Source organism: Oncorhynchus masou, unplaced genomic scaffold (assembly GCF_036934945.1).
Source record: "Oncorhynchus masou masou isolate Uvic2021 unplaced genomic scaffold, UVic_Omas_1.1 unplaced_scaffold_4097, whole genome shotgun sequence".
NCBI lineage: Eukaryota > Metazoa > Chordata > Actinopteri > Salmoniformes > Salmonidae > Oncorhynchus > Oncorhynchus masou.
In genome coordinates, this window is record NW_027010496.1 from 8,606 (window position 1) to 31,251 (window position 22,646).

Consider the following 22,646-nt stretch of genomic DNA (forward strand, 5'->3'; position numbering starts at 1 on the left):
TTGATGGAAACACAGCCCACTACCTGCAACTAGTCAATTTGATGGAAACACAGCCCACTACCTGCAACTAGTCAATTTGATGGAAACACAGCCCACTACCTGCAACTAGTCAATTTGATGGAAACACAGCCTGTTATCTACAACTAGTCAATTTGATGGAAACACAGCCCACTACCTGCAACTAGTCAATTTGATGGAAACACAGCCCACTACCTGCAACTAGTCAATTTGATGGAAACACAGCCCACTACCTGCAACTAGTCAATTTGATGGAAACACAGCCCACTACCTGCAACTAGTCAATTTGATGGAAACACAGCCCGCTACCTGCAACTAGTCAATTTGATGGAAACACAGCCTGTTATCTACAACTAGTCAATTTGATGGAAACACAGCCCGCTACCTGCAACTAGTCAATTTGATGGAAACACAGCCCACTACCTGCAACTAGTCAATTTGATGGAAACACAGCCTGTTATCTACAACTAGTCAATTTGATGGAAACACAGCCCGCTTTAGTCAATTTGATGGAAACACAGCCCACTACCTGCAACTAGTCAATTTGATGGAAACACAGCCTGTTATCTACAACTAGTCAATTTGGGAAACATGTTATCACTAGTCAATTTGATGGAACACAGCCCACTACCTGCAACTAGTCAATTTGATGGAAACACAGCCCGTTATCTACACTAGTCAATTTGATGGAAACACAGCCTGTTATCTACAACTAGTCAATTTGATGGAAACACAGCCCACTACCTGCAACTAGTCAATTTGATGGAAACACAGCCTGTTATCTTAAACAAGTCAATTTGATGGAAACACAGCCCACTACCTGCAACTAGTCAATTTGATGGAAACACAGCCCGTTATCTACAACTAGTCAATTTGATGGAAACACAGCCTGTTATCTACAACTAGTCAATTTGATGGAAACACATCTCTGGTGGGAAAATGCGTGTTTTGTTTTTGTGCAGATTTTAGAATCTTAGCAAGGGGAACATGTCAGCAAGGGGAACATGTCAGCAAGGGGAACATGTCAGTAGGGGAACATGTCAGCAAGGGGAACATGTCAGCAAGGGGAACATGTCAGCAAGGGGAACATGTCAGCAAGGGGAACATGTCAGCAAGGGGAACATGTCAGCAAGGAGAACATGTCAGCAAGGGGAACATGTCAGCAAGGGGAACATGTCAGCAAGGGGAACATGTCAGTAGGGGAACATGTCAGCAAGGGGAACATGTCAGCAAGGGGAACATGTCAGCAAGGGGAACATGTCAGCAAGGGGAACATGTCAGCAAGGGGAACATGTCAGCAAGGGGAACATGTCAGCAAGGGGAACATGTCAGCAAGGGGAACATGTCAGCAAGGGGAACATGTCAGCAAGGGGAACATGTCAGCAAGGGGAACATGTCAGCAAGGGGAACATGTCAGCAAGGGGAACATGTCAGCAAGGGGAACATGTCAGTAGGGGAACATGTCAGCAAGGGGAACATGTCAGCAAGGGGAACATGTCAGCAAGGGGAACATGTCAGCAAGGGGAACATGTCAGCAAGGGGAACATGTCAGCAAGGGGAACATGTCAGCAAGGGGAACATGTCAGCAAGGGGAACATGTCAGCAAGGGGAACATGTCAGCAAGGGGAACATGTCAGCAGGGGGAACATGTCAGCAGGGGAACATGTCAGTAAGGGGAACATGTCAGTAAGGGGAACATGTCAGTAAGGGGAACATGTCAGTAAGGGGAACATGTCAGTAAGGGGAACATGTCAGTAGAAGCCGTGATTCTGTCCCAGCGGACCATTCCAAGAAACAGGATTAGCAAATTAGCCAGCTAACTTTGAAAAACAACAGCGACATATAACTACATTTCCTAGTTGATAAAAAAAAAAAAAAAAAAAAAAAATTAGATTTGTTTATTGGTTGTTGAGTCAATTATAGCTTATCGAATTTTAAGTCTACTTATATAACTTTTACACTTTTTAAAAAGCATATTTGAAAAGTACGCCTGGGAGGGGAAACCTCATTGATCCAGCTTCGAGGACCAGGTTATTGGTGTGTGGCTGTCTGCTGTTCACTTGTTGACCTTGTCCCTGTCGATGCCCTTGTGTTGTGGCACGTGTCTGAAGATGCAGGTATTGTGTCGGACACAGCCTGTGGTCCTCCAGAAGTAACACTCCTGACTCTTCTCTCTGTAACACACGGACAACAGCCTTCAGAATACACAGACTGAAATGTTACCTGGTGACAGCTGCCGATGTCGGTAAAGGGCTTTATGAATAAACATGGGGGTTTTCAGACACTCAGGGGGTCCGTTAGAATAGGAAAATAGACAAGGTGTCGTTGGTAAATCAACAGTTCCTCTTGTTATGTCAGTCACTGACAATCAGTCATTTAGCTATGTCAGCTAACATGGTTTCAGAGTGGTAAATTAGCCTAGCCGGCTATCTAAACGTGTAGTAAAAGCATGGTCGAACTACCGACCGGAGGGCCCTCATGGATTTTGATAGTCACATCACTAAAAACTGCAAACATTTCCTCTAAAGTCAAAATGTATAGAATTGCATGACATTTGGTAAAATGTTGAATCTTCTCTCCACCCCATGGTACAATGTTGAATCTTCTCTCCACCCCATGGTAAAATGCTGAATCTTCTCTCCACCCCATGGTAAAATGTTGAATCTTCTCTCCACCCCATGGTAAAATGCTGAATCTTCTCTCCACCCCATGGTAAAATGCTGAATCTTCTCTCCACCCCATGGTAAAATGCTGAATCTTCTCTCCACCCCATGGTAAAATGCTGAATCTTCTCTCCACCCCATGGTAAAATGCTGAATCTTCTCTCCACCCCATGGTAAAATGCTGAATCTTCTCTCCACCCCATGGTAAAATGCTGAATCTTCTCTCCACCCCATGGTAAAATGCTGAATCTTCTCTCCACCCCATGGTAAAATGCTGAATCTTCTCTCCACCCCATGGTAAAATGCTGAATCTTCTCTCCACCCCATGGTAAAATGCTGAATCTTCTCTCCACCCCATGGTAAAATGCTGAATCTTCTCTAAAACCCCATGGTAAAATGCTGAATCCTCTTTCCACAGCATGGTAAAATGCTGAATCTTCTCTCCACCCCATGGTAAAATGCTGAATCTTCTCTCCACCCCATGGTAAAATGCTGAATCTTCTCTCCACCCCATGGTAAAATGCTGAATCTTCTCTCCACCCCATGGTAAAATGCTGAATCTTCTCTCCACCCCATGGTAAAATGCTGAATCTTCTCTCCACCCCATGGTAAAATGCTGAATCTTCTCTCCACCCCATGGTAAAATGCTGAATCTTCTCTCCATCCCATGGTAAAATGCTGAATCTTCTCTCCATCCCATGGTAAAATGCTGAATCTTCTCTCCATCCCATGGTAAAATGCTGAATCTTCTCTCCATCCCATGGTAAAATGCTGAATCTTCTCTCCATCCCATGGTAAAATGTGTAGAAATGAACTCTAAAAATAAAATAATAATCTCTCCACTGTCAAGAGGTGGGCTGCTAAAAATGTTTTGCTCCAAATGTGGTGGGGTCCGCACAACTGTGGCCCCTCATGAGTTCAGACTTTGTATGAGTCTCTCTATGCGAATCAGATTTCGGAGCTCTGACTGCGTCGGATGCCAACCACCCCCCCCACCCCTCCAGGGGAATGTTGTCAGAAGTCCTCTCAGAAAAGTTCTCACTGACATTTACGTGCCATGTCTGACCATTATTGCAGAGAGATTACTGGCCGGGGTAGAAGCTGAGGCGTCAGAACTGGGACTACTGCTAGGCCTCCACAATATAAATACAGTCATGACTTTCCTTCCTGGTTGAGGATCAAACAGAGAACCCCCCCCCCCCCCACCAGAGAGGAAGGACGGGGGGGGGGTCTTATGACTAACGACCATAAACTCTCTCTGGACCTGTGGAACAAAGTCATCTGATGTGTGTGTAGAGAAGAGAGAACGTGCCGCTAAAACTCCAACATCCAAAAGTGGATAATGAAACAATATTTGTAACATAAAGAATGTGGGAAATGGTTGGTGGGGATGGAAACAATAATTATGGCATATCATTTAGCATGCTGTGATGTCATGCTGTGATGTCATAACAACTCATTAAACAAACTTTATCCGTGGTGCCCCAAGTTATTAATGAGTTAATCGTTCCATGATTCATTTAATCCCGTAATAACTAAACTATAGTTAGTTGATGTGATAAAATAGCCGCCATCACATGAATGATAGACATGTCACGACAACAAGAGGCTGTATTTTCTACTCACGGTGCGTTGGTGAGGGTGAAAGCTAATTGGGACAAGCCCAGTTTCTTCTGCATCACTCTATCGGGGTGACGGACAGCCAGCATCACTCCGTTCAACACCTCACCCTGACAGACAAGACACAGACTTTAAACAGCTGGAGACTCAGTGCAGGCTGATAGAAACAAGTTCTATCTCTGCAAATCTAGTGTTGACAGGCCGATATATGACAGAGAACAATATATATATTAGAGGTCGACCGATTAATCGGAATGGCCGATTAATTAGGGACGATTTCAAGTTTTCATAACAAATCGGAAATCGGTATTTTTTGGCCGCCGATTAATTTCTTACACCTTTATTTTACTAGGCAAGTCAGTTAATTAAGAACACATTCTTATTTTCAATGACGGCCTGGGAACGGTGGGTTAACTGCCTTGTTCAGGGGCCGAACGACAGATTTTCACCTTGTCGGCTCGGAGGATCCAATCTTGCAACCTTACAGTTAACTAATCCAACACAATAATGACCTGCCTCTCATTGCACTCCGAGGAGCCTGCCTGTTACGCGAATGCAGTAGAAGCCAAGGTAAGTTGCTAGCTAGCATTAAACATATCTTATAAAAAACAATCAATCATAATCACTAGTTAACTACACAGGGTTGATGATATTACTAGTTTATCTACCGTGTCCTGCATTGCATATAATCGATGCAACGCTGGGGGATGATTTAACAAAAGCGCATTTGCGAAAAAGCACAATCGTTGGACGACTGTACCTCACCAAACACCAATGCCTTTCTTAAAATCAATACACAGAAGTATATCTTTTTAAACCTGCATATTTAGCTAAAAGAAATCTAGATTAGCAGACAATATTAACCAGGTGAAATTGTGTCATTTCTATTGCTGTCATTACACGCAGAGTCAGGGTATATGCAACAGTTTGGGCAGCCTGGCTCATTGCGAACTAATATTCCAGAATTTTACGTAATTATGACATAACATTGATGGTTGTGCAATGTAACAGCAATATTTAGACTTAGGGATGTCACCTGTTAGATAAAATACAGAACGGTTCCGTATTTCACTGAAATAAACGTTTTGTTCTCGAAATGATAGTTTCCGGATTCGACCATATTAATGACCAAAGGCTCATATTTGTGTGTGTTATTATGTTATAATTAAGTCTGATTTGATAGAGCAGTCTGACTGAGCGGTGATAGGCAGCAGCAGGCCCATAACCATTCATTCAAACAGCACTTTTGTGCGTTTTGCCAGCAGCTCTTCGCAAGCACAGCTCTGTTTATGACTTCAAGCCTATCAGCCTAATGGCTGGTGTAACCGATGTGAAATGGCTAGCGAGTTAGCTGGGTGTGCGCTAATAGCGTTTCAAACGTCACTCGCTCTGAGCCTTCTAGTAGTTGTTCCCTTGCTCTGCATGGGTAACGCTGCTTCGAGGGTGGCTGTTGTCGATGTGTTCCTGGTTCGAGCCCAGGTAGGGGCGAGGAGAGGGACGGAAGCTATACTATTACACTGGCAATGCTAAAGAGCCTATAAGAACATCCAATAGTCAAAGGTATATGAAATACAAATGGTATAGAGAAAAATAGTCCTATAAATACTATATTAACCTAAAACCTCTTACCTGGGAATATCGAAGACTCATGTTAAAAGGAACCACCAGCTTTCATATGTTCTCATGTTGAGCAAGGAACTGAAACGTCATCCTTCTTACATGGCACATATTGCACTTTTACTTCTCCAACACTTTGTTTCTGCCTTATTTAAACCTAATTGAACATGTTTCATTATTTATTTGAGGCTAAATAGATTTTTATTGATGTATTATATTAAGTTAAAATAAGTGTTCATTCAGTATTGTTGTAATTGTCATTATTACAAATAAATATATATATATATTTTTTTTTTAAAGAAACATCGGACGATTAATCAGTATCTGCTTTTTTGATCCTCCAATAATCGGTATCGGCGTTGAAAAATCAGAATCGGTCGACCTCTAATATATATATGACAGACCGATAGTAACAGACACTGGCAGACGTACGGCGGCAACAGACCGTAAAGGAGTCCAGCCATAAGCAGACAGCAACAGACAGCAACAGACAGTAGCAGGCAGCAACAGACAGCAGCAGGCAGCAACAGACAGTAGCAGGCAGCAACAGACAGCAGCAGGCAGCAACAGACAGCAACAGACAGCAACAGACAGTAGCAGGCAGCAACAGACAGCAGCAGGCAGCAACAGACAGCAGCAGGCAGCAACAGACAGCAGCAGGCAGCAACAGACAGTAACAGGCAGAAACAGACAGTAGCATGCAGCAACAGACCGTAAAAGGAGTCCAGCCATAAGCAGACAGCAACAGACAGTAGCAGGCAGCAACAGACAGTAGCAGGCAGCAACAGACAGCAGCAGGCAGCAACAGACAGCAACAGACAGTAACAGGCAGAAACAGACAGTAGCAGACAGTAACAGACAGTAGTAACAGGCAGAAATAGACAGTAGCAGGCAGAAACAGACAGCAACAGACAGCAGCAGGCAGCAACAGACAGCAGCAGGCAGCAACAGACAGCAGCAGGCAGCAACAGACAGCAGCAGGCAGCAACAGACAGCAGCAGGCAGCAACAGACAGCAGCAGGCAGCAACAGACAGCAGCAGGCAGCAACAGACAGCAGCAGGCAGCAACAGACAGTAACAGGCAGAAACAGACAGTAGCATGCAGCAACAGACAGCAGGCAGCAACAGACAGCAACAGGCAGCAACAGACAGTAACAGGCAGAAACAGACAGTAGCATGCAGCAACAGACCGTAAAAGGAGTCAGCAAAGCAGACAGCAACAGACAGCAACAGACAGTAGCATGCAGCAACAGACAGTAGCAGGCAGCAACAGACAGCAGCAGGCAGCAACAGACAGACAGCAACAGACAGTAACAGGCAGAAACAGACAGTAGCATGCAGCAACAGACAGTAGTAACAGGCAGAAATAGACAGTAGCAGGCAGAAACAGACAGCAACAGACAGCAGCAGGCAGCAAAAGGCAGGCAGCACAGTAGCAGCAGCAACAGACAGCAGCAGGCAGCAACAGACAGCAGCAGGCAGCAACAGACAGCAGCAGGCAAACAGACAGCAGAAAACAGACAGCTAGGCAGCAACAGACAGTAACAGGCAGAAACAGACAGTAGCAACAGCAACAGAAAAAACAGTAAGCAGACAGCAACAGACAGCAACAGACAGTAGCAGGCAGCAACAGACAGTAGCAGGCAGCAACAGACAGTAACAACAGACAGAAACAGACAGTAACAGACAGTAGCATGCAGCAACAGACAGTAGTAACAGGCAGAAATAGACAGTAGCAACAGAAACAGACAAACAGACAGTAGCAGGCAGCAAAAGGCAGCAACAAGCAGCAACAGTACAGAAATAGACAGTAGCAGGCAGCTACAGACAGTAACAACAGGCAGAAACAGACAGCTACAGACAGTAACAACAGGCAGAAACAGACAGTAGCAACAGGCAGAAACAAACAGTAGCAGGCAGCAACAGGCAGTAACAACAGGCAGAAACAGACAGTAACAACAGGCAGAAACAGACAGTAGCAGGCAGCTACAGACAGTAACAACAGGCAGAAACAGACAGTAACAACAGGCAGAAACAGACAGTAGCAGGCAGCAACAGGCAGCAACAGGCGTACAGAAATAGACAGTAGCAGGCAGCTACAGACAGTAACAGGCATCTTTGAGCAACTCAGATGTCCTGATATTTTCGAACAGGTTTGATTTTATCAGCCCAAAATCTGCAAAGATCAAGTGGAGCTGAGCAGCTTTTGAGAACGATGAACAGCAATAGCCAATGAGAGAAACAGGCATCGTTTGAGGTGACAGTCTCATCGATGTGGGTGACCCAGTCTCTACCAGGTGACCCAGTCTCATCGTTTATGACCCAGTCTCATCGTTTAACCCAGTCTCATCGTTTAGCGGGTGACCCAGTCTCATCGTTTAAGGTGGTCTCATCGCTGAGCTCAGCGACCCAGTCTCATCGTTTGCGGGTGACCCAGTCTCATCGTTTAACCCAGTCTCATCGTTTAGCGGGTGACCCAGTCTCATCGTTAGTGGGTGACCCAGTCTCATCGTTTAGTGGGTGACCCAGTCTCATCGTTTAGCGGGTGACCCAGTCTCATCGTTTAGCGGGTGACCCAGTCTCATCGTTTAGCGGGTGACCCAGTCTCATCGTTTAGCGGGTGACCCAGTCTCATCGTTTAGCGGGTGACCCAGTCTCATCGTTTAGCGGGTGACCCAGTCTCATCGTTTAGGGTGACCCAGTCTCTCATCGTGACCCAGTCTCATCGTTTAGTGGGTGACCCAGTCTCATCGTTTAGCGGGTGACCCAGTCTCATCGTTTAGCGGGTGACCCAGTCTCATCGTTTAGCGGGTGACCCAGTCTCATCGTTTAGAGGGTGACCCAGTCTCATCGTTTAGTGGGTGACCCAGTCTCATCGTTTAGTGGGTGACCCAGTCTCATCGTTAGTGGGTGACCCAGTCTCGCGTTTAGTGGGTGACCCTGTTATTACGATTTTAAAAGTGGTGTAGTGTACAGACAGAGAGGTACAGACAGAGAGGGGCAGACAGAGAGGGGCAGACAGAGAGGGGCAGACAGAGAGGGGCAGACAGAGAGGGGCAGACAGAGGCTTACATTTAGAGTCCTGATGGCTCTCTCACAGTGGTCCATGTTGGTGTAGTTGATAAATGCACAGTTGGAAGAGCGCAAGATTTTGATACTGTGGATCGTCCCAGCACTGGCAGAGAGACAATACAACCCATTAACAGTCTTACAGTCATCGTACTGTCTTATGTTACAGTTTTTATATATATATATATATATATATATATATATATATATATATATATATATATATATATATATATATATATATATATATATATATATATATATATATATAGAGAGAGAGAGAGAGAGAGATAGAGATATATATAGATATATATATATATAGAGAGAGAGAGAGATAGAGATATATATAGATATATAGAGAGAGAGAATCCAGGGCCAAGACGTGTTGCCTCAGCTGAACAGGGGTGGTTATGTGCTGCTAGAGAAGGGGAAGGAGGTGGAAGAAGAAGGAACAGAAGAACAGGAAATTGAGACAAAGGAGGAGGTGATGGGACAGGAGGAGAGTGGAGACAGGAGAGGTGATGGAGACAGGAGAGGTGATGGAACAGGAGAGTGGTGGAGACAGGAGAGGTGGAGACAGGAGAGGTGATGGAACCATGGGAGAGGTGATGGAGACAGGAGGTGATGGAACCAGGAGAGGTGATGGAGACAGGAAGGTGATGGAACAGGAGAGGTGATGGAGACAGGAGAGAGGTGATGGAGACAGGAGAGGTGATGGAGACAGGAGAGGTGATGGAGACAGGAGAGGTGATGGAGACAGGAGAGGTGATGGAGACAGGAGAGGAGGTGGAGACAGGAGAGGAGGTGGAGACAGGAGAGGAGGTGGAGACAGGAGAGGTGATGGAGACAGGAGAGGTGATGGAGACAGGAGAGGTGATGGAGACAGGAGAGGTGATGGAGACAGGAGAGGTGATGGAGACAGGAGAGGAGGAGGATGTTCCTACCTGCTGAAGAGGCTGTGTAGCATTGGTTGTGTTGTGTTGGGCCCCAAACAGCCAACATATACAGGAAACAGACTGCTGTGGAGAGAGAAACATCTTCAGTGGCAGGAAGTCCGATGAAAAGTAAGTCCAACAGTACCCAGCTATCAGACTCAAAGCTACACATCAACGGTACCCAGCTATCAGACTCAAAGCTACACATCAACAGTACCCAGCTATCAGACTCAAAGCTACACATCAACAGTACCCAGCTATCAGACTCAAAGCTACACATCAACAGTACCCAGCTATCAGACTCAAAGCTACACATCAACAGTACCCAGCTATCAGACTCAAAGCTACACATCAACAGTACCCAGCTATCAGACTCAAAGCTACACATCAACGGTACCCAGCTATCAGACTCAAAGCTACAAAACAACAGTACCCAGCTATCAGACTCAAAGCTACACATCAACAGTACCCAGCTATCAGACTCAAAGCTACACATCAACAGTACCCAGCTATCAGACTCAAAGCTACACATCAACAGTACCCAGCTATCAGACTCAAAGCTACAAAACAACAGTACACATTATATTGACAACAGTGTGCTATAACAGACAGCCCTAGACTCTTACTGTATGATAGCCATGCTAGAGGCTCGCCAGAGTAACCAGTCAAACAGGGCTCGCCAGAGTAACCATTCAAACAGGGCTGTTCAAGGTCACGCCTCCAGAGCGACACACAGAAGTAACCCGGGTCAACGCCCTGCTCAAGGTCACGTCTCCAGAGCGACACACAGAAGTAACCCGGGTCAGCGCCCTGCTCAAGGTCACGTCGACAGATCTCCCACCAACCCTCCCAAGATCCCCCCCATTTCCCCAACAGCTGCCTCTCAACCATCGAAGACCCCCACCCCCTGAGAAAATAATAATACTTCCACCCCCCAATGCACCAACCAACAAAATGAACAACAGAGAAAGGAAAACAGAAAACAATGCAAAAAACCTAAAAACATCAAGGCCAACTGAAATCATAACATCAAGGCCAACTAAAATCATAACATCAAGGCCAACTGAAATCATAACATCAAGGCCAACTGAAATCATAACATCAAGGCCAACTAAAATCATAACATCAAGGCCAACTAAAATCATAACATCAAGGCCAACTAAAATCATAACATCAAGGCCAACTGAACATGTTTCAGTGCATCTATGGCACTATTTACCGTCTGTGTGTCCGCGTATGTGCATTTGATAAATGAGAGTGTGTGTATGTGTACAAACACCTGCACGGCATCAGCCTCAGACAAACCAGCATCAGCTGAAACACTGCCCCTCACTGTCATTCAAATCTACTTTTTGTTATGTTTTTTTAATTCTTTGACCGTCACTATTCCCCACCCAGCAACTCCACATCCCAACCCTCAGCCCATCCCATCTATCTCCAACTCCACATCCCAACCCTCTGCTTCCCTCAGCCCATCCCATCTATCTCCAACGCCACTTCCCAACCCTCAGCCCATCCCATCTATCTCCAACGCCACATCCCAACCCTCAGCCCATCCCATCTATCTCCAACTCCACATCCCAACCCTCAGCCCATCCCATCTATCTCCAACTCCACATCCCAACCCTCAGCCCATCCCATCTATCTCCAACTCCACATCCCAACCCTCTGCTTCCCTCAGCCCATCCCATCTATCTCCAACTCCACATCCCAACCCTCAGCCTATCCCATCTATCTCCAACTCCACATCCCAACCCTCTGCTTCCCTCAGCCCATCCCATCTATCTCCAACTCCACATCCCAACCCTCTGCTTCCCTCAGCCCATCCCATCTATCTCCAACTCCACATCCCAACCCTCAGCCCATCCCATCTATCTCCAACTCCACATCCCAACCCTCAGCCCATCCCATCTATCTCCAACTCCACATCCCAACCCTCTGCTTCCCTCAGCCCATCCCATCTATCTCCAACGCCACATCCCAACCCTCAGCCCATCCCATCTATCTCCAACTCCACATCCCAACCCTCTGCTTCCCTCAGCCTATCCCATCTATCTCCAACTCCACATCCCAACCCTCTGCTTCCCTCAGCCTATCCCATCTATCTCCAACTCCACATCCCAACCCTCTGCTTCCCTCAGCCCATCCCATCTATCTCCAACTCCACATCCCAACCCTCAGCCCATCCCATCTATCTCCAACGCCACATCCCAACCCTCAGCCCATCCCATCTATCTCCAACTCCACATCCCAACCCTCTGCTTCCCTCAGCCCATCCCATCTATCTCCAACGCCACATCCCAACCCTCAGCCCCTCCCATCCATATCTCCAACGCCACATCCCAACCCTCAGCCCATCCCATCTATCTCCAACTCCACATCCCAACCCTCAGCCCATCCCATCTATCTCCAACGCCACATCCCAACCCTCAGCCCATCCCATCTATCTCCAACGCCACATCCCAACCCTCAGCCCATCCCATCTATCTCCAACTCCACATCCCAACCCTCAGCCCATCCCATCTATCTCCAACGCCACATCCCAACCCTCAGCCCATCCCATCTATCTCCAACGCCACATCCCAACCCTCAGCCCATCCCATCTATCTCCAACGCCACATCCCAACCCTCAGCCCATCCCATCTATCTCCAACGCCACATCCCAACCCTCAGCCCATCCCATCTATCTCCAACGCCACATCCCAACCCTCAGCCCATCCCATCTATCTCCAACGCCACATCCCAACCCTCAGCCCATCCCATCTATCTCCAACTCCACATCCCAACCCCTCTGCTTCCCTCAGCCCATCCCATCTATCTCCAACTCAGCACATCCCAACCTCAGCCCATCCCATCTATCTCCAACGCCACATCCCAACCCCTCAGCCCATCCCATCTATCTCCAACTCCACATCCCAACCCTCTGCTTCCCTCAGCCCATCCATCTACCTCCAACTCCACATCCCAACCCTCTGCTTCCCTCAGCCCATCCCATCTCCAACGCACATCCCAACCCTCAGCCCATCCCATCTATCTCCAACTCCACATCCCAACCCTCTGCTTCCCTCAGCCCATCCCATCTATCTCCAACTCCACATCCCAACCTCAGCCCATCCCATCTATCTCCAACTCCACATCCCAACCCTCAGCCCATCCCATCTATCTCCAACTCCACATCCCAACCCTCAGCCTCAACTCCATCTATCTCCAACTCCACATCCCAACCCTCAGCCCATCCCATCTATCTCCAACTCCACATCCCAACCCTCAGCCCATCCCATCTATCTCCAACTCCACATCCCAACCCTCTGCTTCCCTCAGCCCATCCCATCTATCTCTGCCACCCTCTTCGGATTTCTATGCACCATTAACAATGCTGTGATGTTTAACGTACAATTTCAATCTATCGAATAGAATCTACAGATTGCCTGTTGAAGATAAATACTTTTACTAAGAGTATTAGTATATAGTATAGTATATATTAGTAACTGACTGACCCGGTCTCTCCAGATCAATACTTTTACTAAGAGTATTAGTATATTAGTGACTGACTGACCCGGTCTCTCCAGATCAATACTTTTACCAAGAGTATTAGTATATTAGTAACTGACTGACCCGGTTTCTCCAGATCTCCTAACATCAATACTTCTACTAAGAGTATTAGTATATTAGTAATTGACTGACCCGGTCTCTCCAGATCAATACTTTTACTAAGAGTATTAGTATATTAGTAACTGACTGACCCGGTCTCTCCAGATCAATACTTTTACTAAGAGTATTAGTATATTAGTAATTGACTGACCCGGTCTCTCCAGATCAATACTTTTACTAAGAGTATTAGTATATTAGTAACTGACTGACCCGGTCTCTCCAGATCAATACTTTTACTAAGAGTATTAGTATATTAGTAATTGACTGACCCGGTCTCTCCAGATCAATACTTTAACTAAGAGTATTAGTATATTAGTAATTGACTGACCAGGTCTCTCCAGATCAATACTTTTACTAAGAGTATTAGTATATTAGTAACTGACTGACCCGGTCTCTCCAGATCAATACTTTTACTAAGAGTATTAGTATATTAGTAATTGACTGACCCGGCTCTCCAGATCAATACTTTTACTAAGAGTATTAGTATATTAGTAACTGACTGACCCGGTCTCTCCAGATCAATACTTTTACTAAGAGTATTAGTATATTAGTAACTGACTGACCCGGTCTCTCCAGATCAATACTTTTACTAAGAGTATTAGTATATTAGTAATTGACTGACCCGGTCTCTCCAGATCAATACTTTAACTAAGAGTATTAGTATATTAGTAATTGACTGACCCGGTCTCTCCAGATCAATACTTTTACTAAGAGTATTAGTATATTAGTAACTGACTGACCCGGTCTCTCCAGATCAATACTTTTACTAAGAGTATTAGTATATTAGTAATTGACTGACCCGGTCTCTCCAGATCAATACTTTTACTAAGAGTATTAGTATATTAGTAACTGACTGACCCGGTCTCTCCAGATCAATACTTTTACTAAGAGTATTAGTATATTAGTAACTGACTGACCCGGTCTCTCCAGATCAATACTTTTACTAAGAGTATTAGTATATTAGTAACTGACTGACCCGGTCTCTCCAGATCAATACTTTAACTAAGAGTATTAGTATATTAGTAACTGACTGACCCGGTCTCTCCAGATCTCCTAACAGTACTATTTCTAGGGTCAATTTTAGATCAATGTTCTGCATTTTCAGGCATCCCTGAACCTAAGACCAGAACCAGGCTCCCTGAGGGCAATACCTAAATAAATGGTCTGTTGATTGTGTCTCCTCACAACATCTGCAGAGCTTCGATGATTTTATGCCCCAAATATTCAACATTTTGTTGGTGGCAAGAATTCTATATAATAATTTTAGCTGAAAAGCACGAAACTTCCCGAATGACAATTCCACCATTCCAATTTACAATCATTTAATATCAAAATACCATTTTCAAACCTCTTTACAGGTATTTTATAAACCAGCACATTGAGTTCAGCCATTTGTTCTCTCTTTTCAGGGGGATTGTAACCAGCTCTGTAACGCTGGTAATAAAGAGAGAAACTTTGAAAAAGGTATAATTTTCAATTAATCAAAAATGAGACAATCTGCACAAAGGCAAAATGGCTATTTTTAAACAATGGACAAGCTTTTCTTAGTAACCTACACGTTTTATTTTGTCTGCTTCAGCGTCCCAGATAAAGCAAAATATTGTTTTGCTCATATGATTTGAAAAATGAATCATCAGTCTATAAGTAAAAGAGAAAAAACTAGAGATATGACGAAGGAGTTAATCAGAACAATGTTTCCATAAATAGACCGAGATATGAGATGGAAGGAGTTAATCAGAAACAATGTCCATAAATAGACCAGATAGATGTGATGAAGGAGTTAATCAGAACAATGCTTCCATAAATACACACGTTTCCATTAAAGACGATATGACGAAGGAGTTAATCAGAACAATGTTTCCATAAATAGACTGAGATATGACGAAGGAGTTAATCAGAACAATGTTTCCATAAATAGACTGAGATATGACGAAGGAGTTAATCAGAACAATGTTTCCATAAATAGACTGAGATATGACGAAGGAGTTAATCAGAACAATGTGTCCATAAATAGACTGAGATATGACGAAGGAGTTAATCAGAACAATGTGTCCATAAATAGACTGAGATATGACGAAGGAGTTAATCAGAACAATGTTTCCATAACTAGACTGAGATATGACGAAGGAGTTAATCAGAACAATGTTTCCATAACTAGACTGAGATATGACGAAGGAGTTAATCAGAACAATGTTTCCATAACTAGACTGAGATATGACGAAGGAGTTAATCAGAACAATGTTTCCATAACTAGACTGAGATATGACGAAGGAGTTAATCAGAACAATGTTTCCATAACTAGACTGAGATATGACGAAGGAGTTAATCAGAACAATGTTTCCATAACTAGACTGAGATATGACGAAGGAGTTAATCAGAACAATGTTTCCATAACTAGACTGAGATATGACGAAGGAGTTAATCAGAACAATGTTTCCATAACTAGACTGAGATATGACGAAGGAGTTAATCAGAACAATGTTTCCATAACTAGACTGAGATATGACGAAGGAGTTAATCAGAACAATGTTTCCATAACTAGACTGAGATATGACGAAGGAGTTAATCAGAACAATGTTTCCATAACTAGACTGAGATATGACGTAAGGAGTTAATCAGAACAATGTTTCCATAAATAGACTGAGATATGACGAAGGAGTTAATCAGAACAATGTTTCCATAACTAGACTGAGATATGACGAAGGAGTTAATCAGAACAATGTTTCCATAACTAGACTGAGATATGACGAAGGAGTTAATCAGAACAATGTTTCCATAACTAGACTGAGATATGACGAAGGAGTTAATCAGAACAATGTTTCCATAACTAGACTGAGATATGACGAAGGAGTTAATCAGAACAATGTTTCCATAACTAGACTGAGATATGACGAAGGAGTTAATCAGAACAATGTTTCCATAACTAGACTGAGATATGACTAAGGAGTTAATCAGAACAATGTTTCCATAACTAGACAGGCATTCACCTCTCCATGGTTGCAGGATCTTGTCTATTTGCAGAAGATGATGTTTACGATGATCTATTCTTTCTAGTAGTTGTCGTGCTATATGCATGTCGCTAGTATGTTTGCATCACAACGTTGAAGTGTAAGGGGCCTCCAGTTTTTAGGCTAGGTCTTTATATTTTCCATCTGGGTCTTGTTTTATTAATAGAGAAATCAGACCTTCCTTCTGAGTACCTGACAGACTACTATAGTTATAATAATCAAACAATGGAGCTTTTAGTATATCAATATAGTATAGTATATCAATATACCTCTAGGTATGACCTTCATGTCAAAGTAATGGACTGTCATTTCTCTTTGTTTATTTCAGCTGTTCTTACTATAATACGGACTACCTTGTCACAACACACCCAAAATACACGGCCTGCTACTCAGGCCCAGAAGATATGATATGCATATAACTGGTAGATTTGGATAGAAAACACTAAAGTTTCCAAAACTGTTAAAATAGTGTCTGTGTGTCATGTCTTGTTATGTCTGTTCCTGTCCTTTCTCTTCACTCTGTCTCTCTCTGCTGGTCTTTTTAGGTTACCTTCTCTGTCTCTCATTCTTCAGCTGTTCTACATCTCCCCTAACTAGCTCATTCACTCTTTCCCACCTGTTCTCTCTTCCCCCTCTGATTAGGTCTCTATTTCTCTCTCTGTTCCTGCTACTTTCAGTGTCTGATTCTTGTTTGTGTTTTTGATGCCAGAAGCAAGCTGTCGTCTCGTTTGCTTCCACCTTGTCCTATCCTGTCGGAGTCTGCCTGGCAGGTGCATCCTGCACCATACTAACGTTCTTTTTGTTCCTTTGACAACGTTGGAAGAGGATTTATGCCATTCCTGTTTTTTCATTAAAGAACTCTGTTTTCTGTTAAAACCGCTTTTGGGTCTTCACTCAAGTACATAACACTGTGAGTATGATATGCATATAACTGGTAGATTTGGATAGAAAACACTAAAGTTTCCAAAACTGTTAAAATAGTGTCTGAGTATAACAGAACTGATTTAGCAGGCGAAACCCTGAGAAAAATCCATCCAGGAAGTAGTTTTTATTTAATGGGGTTTTGTAGTTTTCTATTCAATGCCATTACAGTATCCATTGACTGAGGACTCCATTTGCAGTTCCTATGCCTTCCACTAGATGTCAACAGTCTTTAGAAATCGTTTCAGACTTGTATTCTTATAAATGAGGGAATAAGACCAGTCTGAACGAGTGGACCCTAACGCGTCGCAGAGCTTTTTCAGGCGCATGTGCATTTCTTGTTTACCTTTTATATTGACGACGTTATTGTCTGGTTGAAATATTATAGATCATTTAGGTTAAAAACAACCTGAAGATTGAATATAAACATTGTTTGACATGTTTCTATGAACTGTACGGATACGATTTGGATTTTTTTGTCTTATTGTTTTGACTGAGTTTGAGCCTGTGGATTACTGAAGAAAACGCGCTAACAAAACGGAGGGTTTTGGATATAAAGAGACTTCATTGAGCAAAAGGAACATTTATTGAGTAAATGAATGTCTTCTGATTGCCACCATATGAAGATCATCAAAGGTAAGGGATTCATTTTTTCTCTATTTCTGAGTTTTGGAACGCTTCTGCTTGGCTGGTTACTGTTAGTAATAATTTGTCAACTGGGCTATGTTCTGGGCTAGGTATGTTCTGGGCTAGGTATGCTTTTGCCTGAAAAGCATTTTATAAATATGACACTGTGGTTGGTTTAACAAGAAGTTTTGTTTTGTTTTCTGAATTTCTATGATGAGCATTTCTGTAATTGAATTTGGCGCTCTGCAACCTCACTGGATGTTGGCCAGATGGGACGCTAGCGTCCCACATACCCTAGAGAGGTTAAGAAAAACCCCCACAAATTAACAAGGCACACCTGATAATTGAAATGCATTCCAGGTGACTACCTCGCAAAGCTGGTTGAGAGAATCTCAAGAGTGTGTAAAGCTGTCATCAAGGTAAACGGAGTATAACACTGTTTTGGTTACTTCATGATTCCATGTGTGTTCTTTCATAGTTTTGATGTCTTCACTATTATTCTATAATGTAGGAAATAGTAAAAAAATAAAGAAAACCCCTTGAATGAGTAGGTGTTCTAAAACTTTTGACTGGTACTGTATCTCACCTTGTGCTCCCTCCCGGTGCAACGTGGTGTACAGGTCCTGGGGTAGTGGATCTGGGTTCAGGGCCTGGGGTAGTGGATCTGGGTTTAGGAACTGGGGTAGTGGATCTGGGTTTAGGTCTGGTTTGGAGGAGAGGTTTAGGCCTGGGGCCCACTCCCTCCCACGTCGCACTGTCCTCTGCTGAGGTGGCAGCCACAGGAAAGTCATTACTACCATATTCATCTATGGGGAGACACACACAGAGAGAGACATAAGTCATAACACCACATATTCAAAACATCTTTCTGAATTGGAGGATATTAACAGTAGCCACAGATCTGTTTGTGCTGTTGTGACAACGCATTGTCACTTGGCATATTGGCAAGATAGCACAAACTGATGTGGGACTCAGGCTACTGTCAAGTCGAGTTGTTTACCTTCAATACCAGACAGGACATGAACCGCCTTCTCAAAGTCTCCATGGACAATCAGCGCATTAGAGCTCTGCTCACGAGTAAATCCCATTTCCTAGGATAAAAAACCATCACACATTCAATCAGCACATTAGAGAGAGAGAGAAGTTATAACACTGATGCGCTGGGCAGACCACACCACCCTCTGGAGAGGCCTGTGGTTGCAGTCATTCATTAGTCAACAAAGTAGGTACACAAGCGTACACACACACACCCCTATGCAGGTGGAAAGAGAGAGACCGAGATATTCTATCTTACTTAATGACACCCTATGGTAGGTAATGGAAGAGATGCTGCACTACAGAAAGCATTGTAAACTATCCTATAGCCTGAACATGTGGCAGGTAGACTAGTGGTGAAATTGTGGTGTCGAACCGAAAGGTTGCTGGATCGAATCTCCGAGCTGGCAAGGTAAAAAACAAATCTGTCGATCTTCCCCTGAGCGAGGCAGTTAAACCCACTGTTCCCCTGAGCGAGGCAGTTAACCCACTGTTCCCCTGAGCGAGGCAGTTAACCCACTGTTCCCCTGAGCGAGGCAGTTAACCCACTGTTCCCCTGAGCGAGGCAGTTAACCCACTGTTCCCTGAGCGAGGCAGTTAACCCACTGTTCCCTGAGCGAGGCAGTTAACCCACTGTTCCCCTGAGCGAGGCAGTTAACCCACTGTTCCCCTGAGCGAGGCAGTTAACCCACTGTTCCCCTGAGCGAGGCAGTTAACCCACTGTTCCCCTGAGCGAGGCAGTTAACCCACTGTTCCCCTGAGCGAGGCAGTTAACCCACTGTTCCCCTGAGCGAGGCAGTTAACCCACTGTTCCCCTGAGCGAGGCAGTTAACCCACTGTTCCCCTGAGCGAGGCAGTTAACCCACTGTTCCCCTGAGCGAGGCAGTAAACCCACTGTTCCCCTGAACGAGGCAGTTAACCCACTGTTCCCCTGAACGAGGCAGTTAACCCACTGTTCCCCTGAACAAGGCAGTTAACCCACTGTTCCCCTGAACAAGGCAGTTAACCCACTGTTCCCCTGAACAAGGCAGTAACCCACTGTTCCCCTGAACAAGGCAGTTAACCCACTGTTCCCTGAACAAGGCAGTTAACCCACTGTTCCCCTGAACAAGGCAGTTAACCCACTGTTCCCCGGGCGCTGAAGACGTGGAGGTTGATTAAAGTCAGCCTCCCCCGCACCTCTCAGAGGGGTTGGGTTAAATGCGGAAGACATATTTTCAGTTGTACAACTGACTAGTTCTCTCTTTCCCAAAGCCACAAAAATAAATTCAAAGCGCTGAAGCAAGTCACAATTTATCTGCATGGTAAATTACCATCTCGCTCAATTTTATTTCATGATATTTTTTTTTTTAAATGATGTTTGTATGTTCATATATGATGTTTTTCTTGTTTATACGCTACCCTGCCTGGGGACTATCATCCAGAAGGCGAGGTCAGTACAGGTGCATCAAAGCTGGGACCGAGAGGCAGGAAAAACAGCTTCCACCTCAAGGCCATCAGACTGTTAAACAGCCATCACTACCGGCTACCAACCGGTTACTCAACCCTGCACCTTAGAGGCTGCTGCCCCATATACAGAGACATGGAATCACTGGCCACTAATAATGGAACACTAGTCACTTTAATAATGTTTATATACTGCTTTACTCATCTCATATGTATATACTGTATTCTATTCTACTGTATTCTATTCTACTGTATTCTATTCTACTGTATTTTAGTCTATGCCATTCTACTCATCCTAATATTTATATATTCCTGTACTCGATTATTATTTTACTTTTAGGTTGTGAGTATATTGTTGTGAATTATTAGACACGACTACACTGTTGAAGCTAGAAACACAAGCATTTCTCTACACTTGCAATAACATGTGCATGTGACAAATAAAATTGGATTTTATTGCAGACAAAAAATTAACTGCTGTACTGAGACTTACATTACCAGTCAAAAGTTTGGACACTCCTACTCATTCAAGGGTTTCTTTATATTGTAGAATAATAGTGAAAACATCAAAACTATGAAATAACACATATGGAATCATGTAGTAACCAAAAAGTGTTAAACAAAATGATATATTTTAGACTCTTCAAAATAGCAACCCTTTGTCTTGACAGCTTTGCACACTCTTGGCATTCTCTCAACCAGCTTCATGAGGTAGTCACATGGAATGCATTTCCTTCTTAATGTGTTTGAGCCAATCAGTTGTGTTGTGACAAGGTAGGGGGGTATACAGAAGATAGCCCTATTTGGTAAAATACAACAAGTCCATATTATGGCAAGAACAGCTCAAATAAGCAAAGAGAAACTACAGCCCATCATTACTTTAAGACATGAAGGTCAGTCAATAAGGAACATTTAGAGAACTTAAGGTTAGTTCAAGTGCAGTCGCAAAAACCATCAAGCGCTATGATGAAACTGGCTCTGTTCCTAGGCCGTCATTGAAAATAAGAATTTTTTCTTAACTGACTTGCCTAGTTAAATAAAGGTAAAAAAAAATAAAAAATAAAAATGTAAAATGCCAAGAGTGTGCAAAGCTGTCATCAAGGCAAAGACTGGCTACATGGAAGAACATAAAATATATTTTGATATAATACTTTTTTGGTTACTACATGATTCCATATGTGTTATTTCATAGTTGTGACATCTTCACTATTACTATACAATGTAGAAAATAACAAACAAAAAAATAACTTGAACGAGTAGGTGTCCAAACTTTGGACTGGTACTATATGTTATAATGTACGCTGGCCCTCTTCAAATAAAACTTAATAATAGTAACGTAGGTGAAAATACATTTTGATTTTCTTTCAACCTACGTAGAACTAAATTATTATAATATTACTGCATGTTATGTTAAAGGAGGCTTCTGTACATACCATCAGCTGCATGATCTGAACTTTCATCAACTCCTGAGCAGCATCTGAACACAAACTGTCCTGCATTAATACCTCCTTATAGGTCTGGCATGCCTCAAAGTACCTCTGGACAGAGAGAGGGAGGGTGGACAGAGAGAGGGAGGGGGTGGACAGAGAGAGGGAGGGCGGACAGAGAGAGGGAGGGCGGACAGAGAGAGGGTGGGCGGACAGAGAGAGGGAGGGGGTGGACAGAGAGAGGGAGGGGGTGGACAGAGAGAGGGAGGGGGTGGACAGAGAGAGGGAGGGCGGACAGAGAGAGGGGGGGCGGACAGGGAGGGAGCAGAGAGAGGGAGGGGTGGACAGAGAGAGGGAGGGGTGGACAGAGAGAGGGAGGGGGTGGACAGAGAGAGGGAGGGGGTGGACAGAGAGAGGGAGGGGGTGGACAGAGAGAGGGAGGGGTGGACAGAGAGAGGGAGGAGGGCGGACAGAGAGAGGGAGGGGCGGACAGAGAGAGGGAGGGGGGATGGACAGAGAGAGGGAGGGGGTGGACAGAGAGAGGGAGGGGGTGGACAGAGAGAGGGAGGTGGACAGAAGCAATACGTAACCGAACGAAGCACAAGATTT

The 22,646-nt window shown here is 44.1% G+C and overlaps 1 protein-coding gene across 2 annotated transcripts; it reads right to left on the minus strand.

Moving 5' to 3' along the window:
- Positions 1-1,911: 1,911 nt before the first annotated feature.
- LOC135534887 (uncharacterized) lies at positions 1,912-22,147 on the minus strand. 2 transcript variants are annotated; one of them, XM_064961697.1, is made up of 7 exons: positions 22,044-22,147; positions 19,130-19,220; positions 18,716-18,935; positions 9,932-10,003; positions 8,991-9,093; positions 4,308-4,411; positions 1,912-2,192 (listed from the first exon to the last, which is right to left on the minus strand). In XM_064961697.1, exons 1-7 carry the CDS (start codon positions 22,107-22,109, stop codon positions 2,075-2,077), a joined length of 774 nt encoding a protein of 257 aa, XP_064817769.1. In that variant the 5' UTR covers positions 22,110-22,147; the 3' UTR covers positions 1,912-2,074. The 2 variants fall into 2 exon arrangements, with proteins under 2 accessions (XP_064817769.1, XP_064817768.1); XM_064961696.1 differs by having other exon boundaries at positions 1,917-2,192; positions 9,932-10,006.
- Positions 22,148-22,646: the final 499 nt, after the last annotated feature.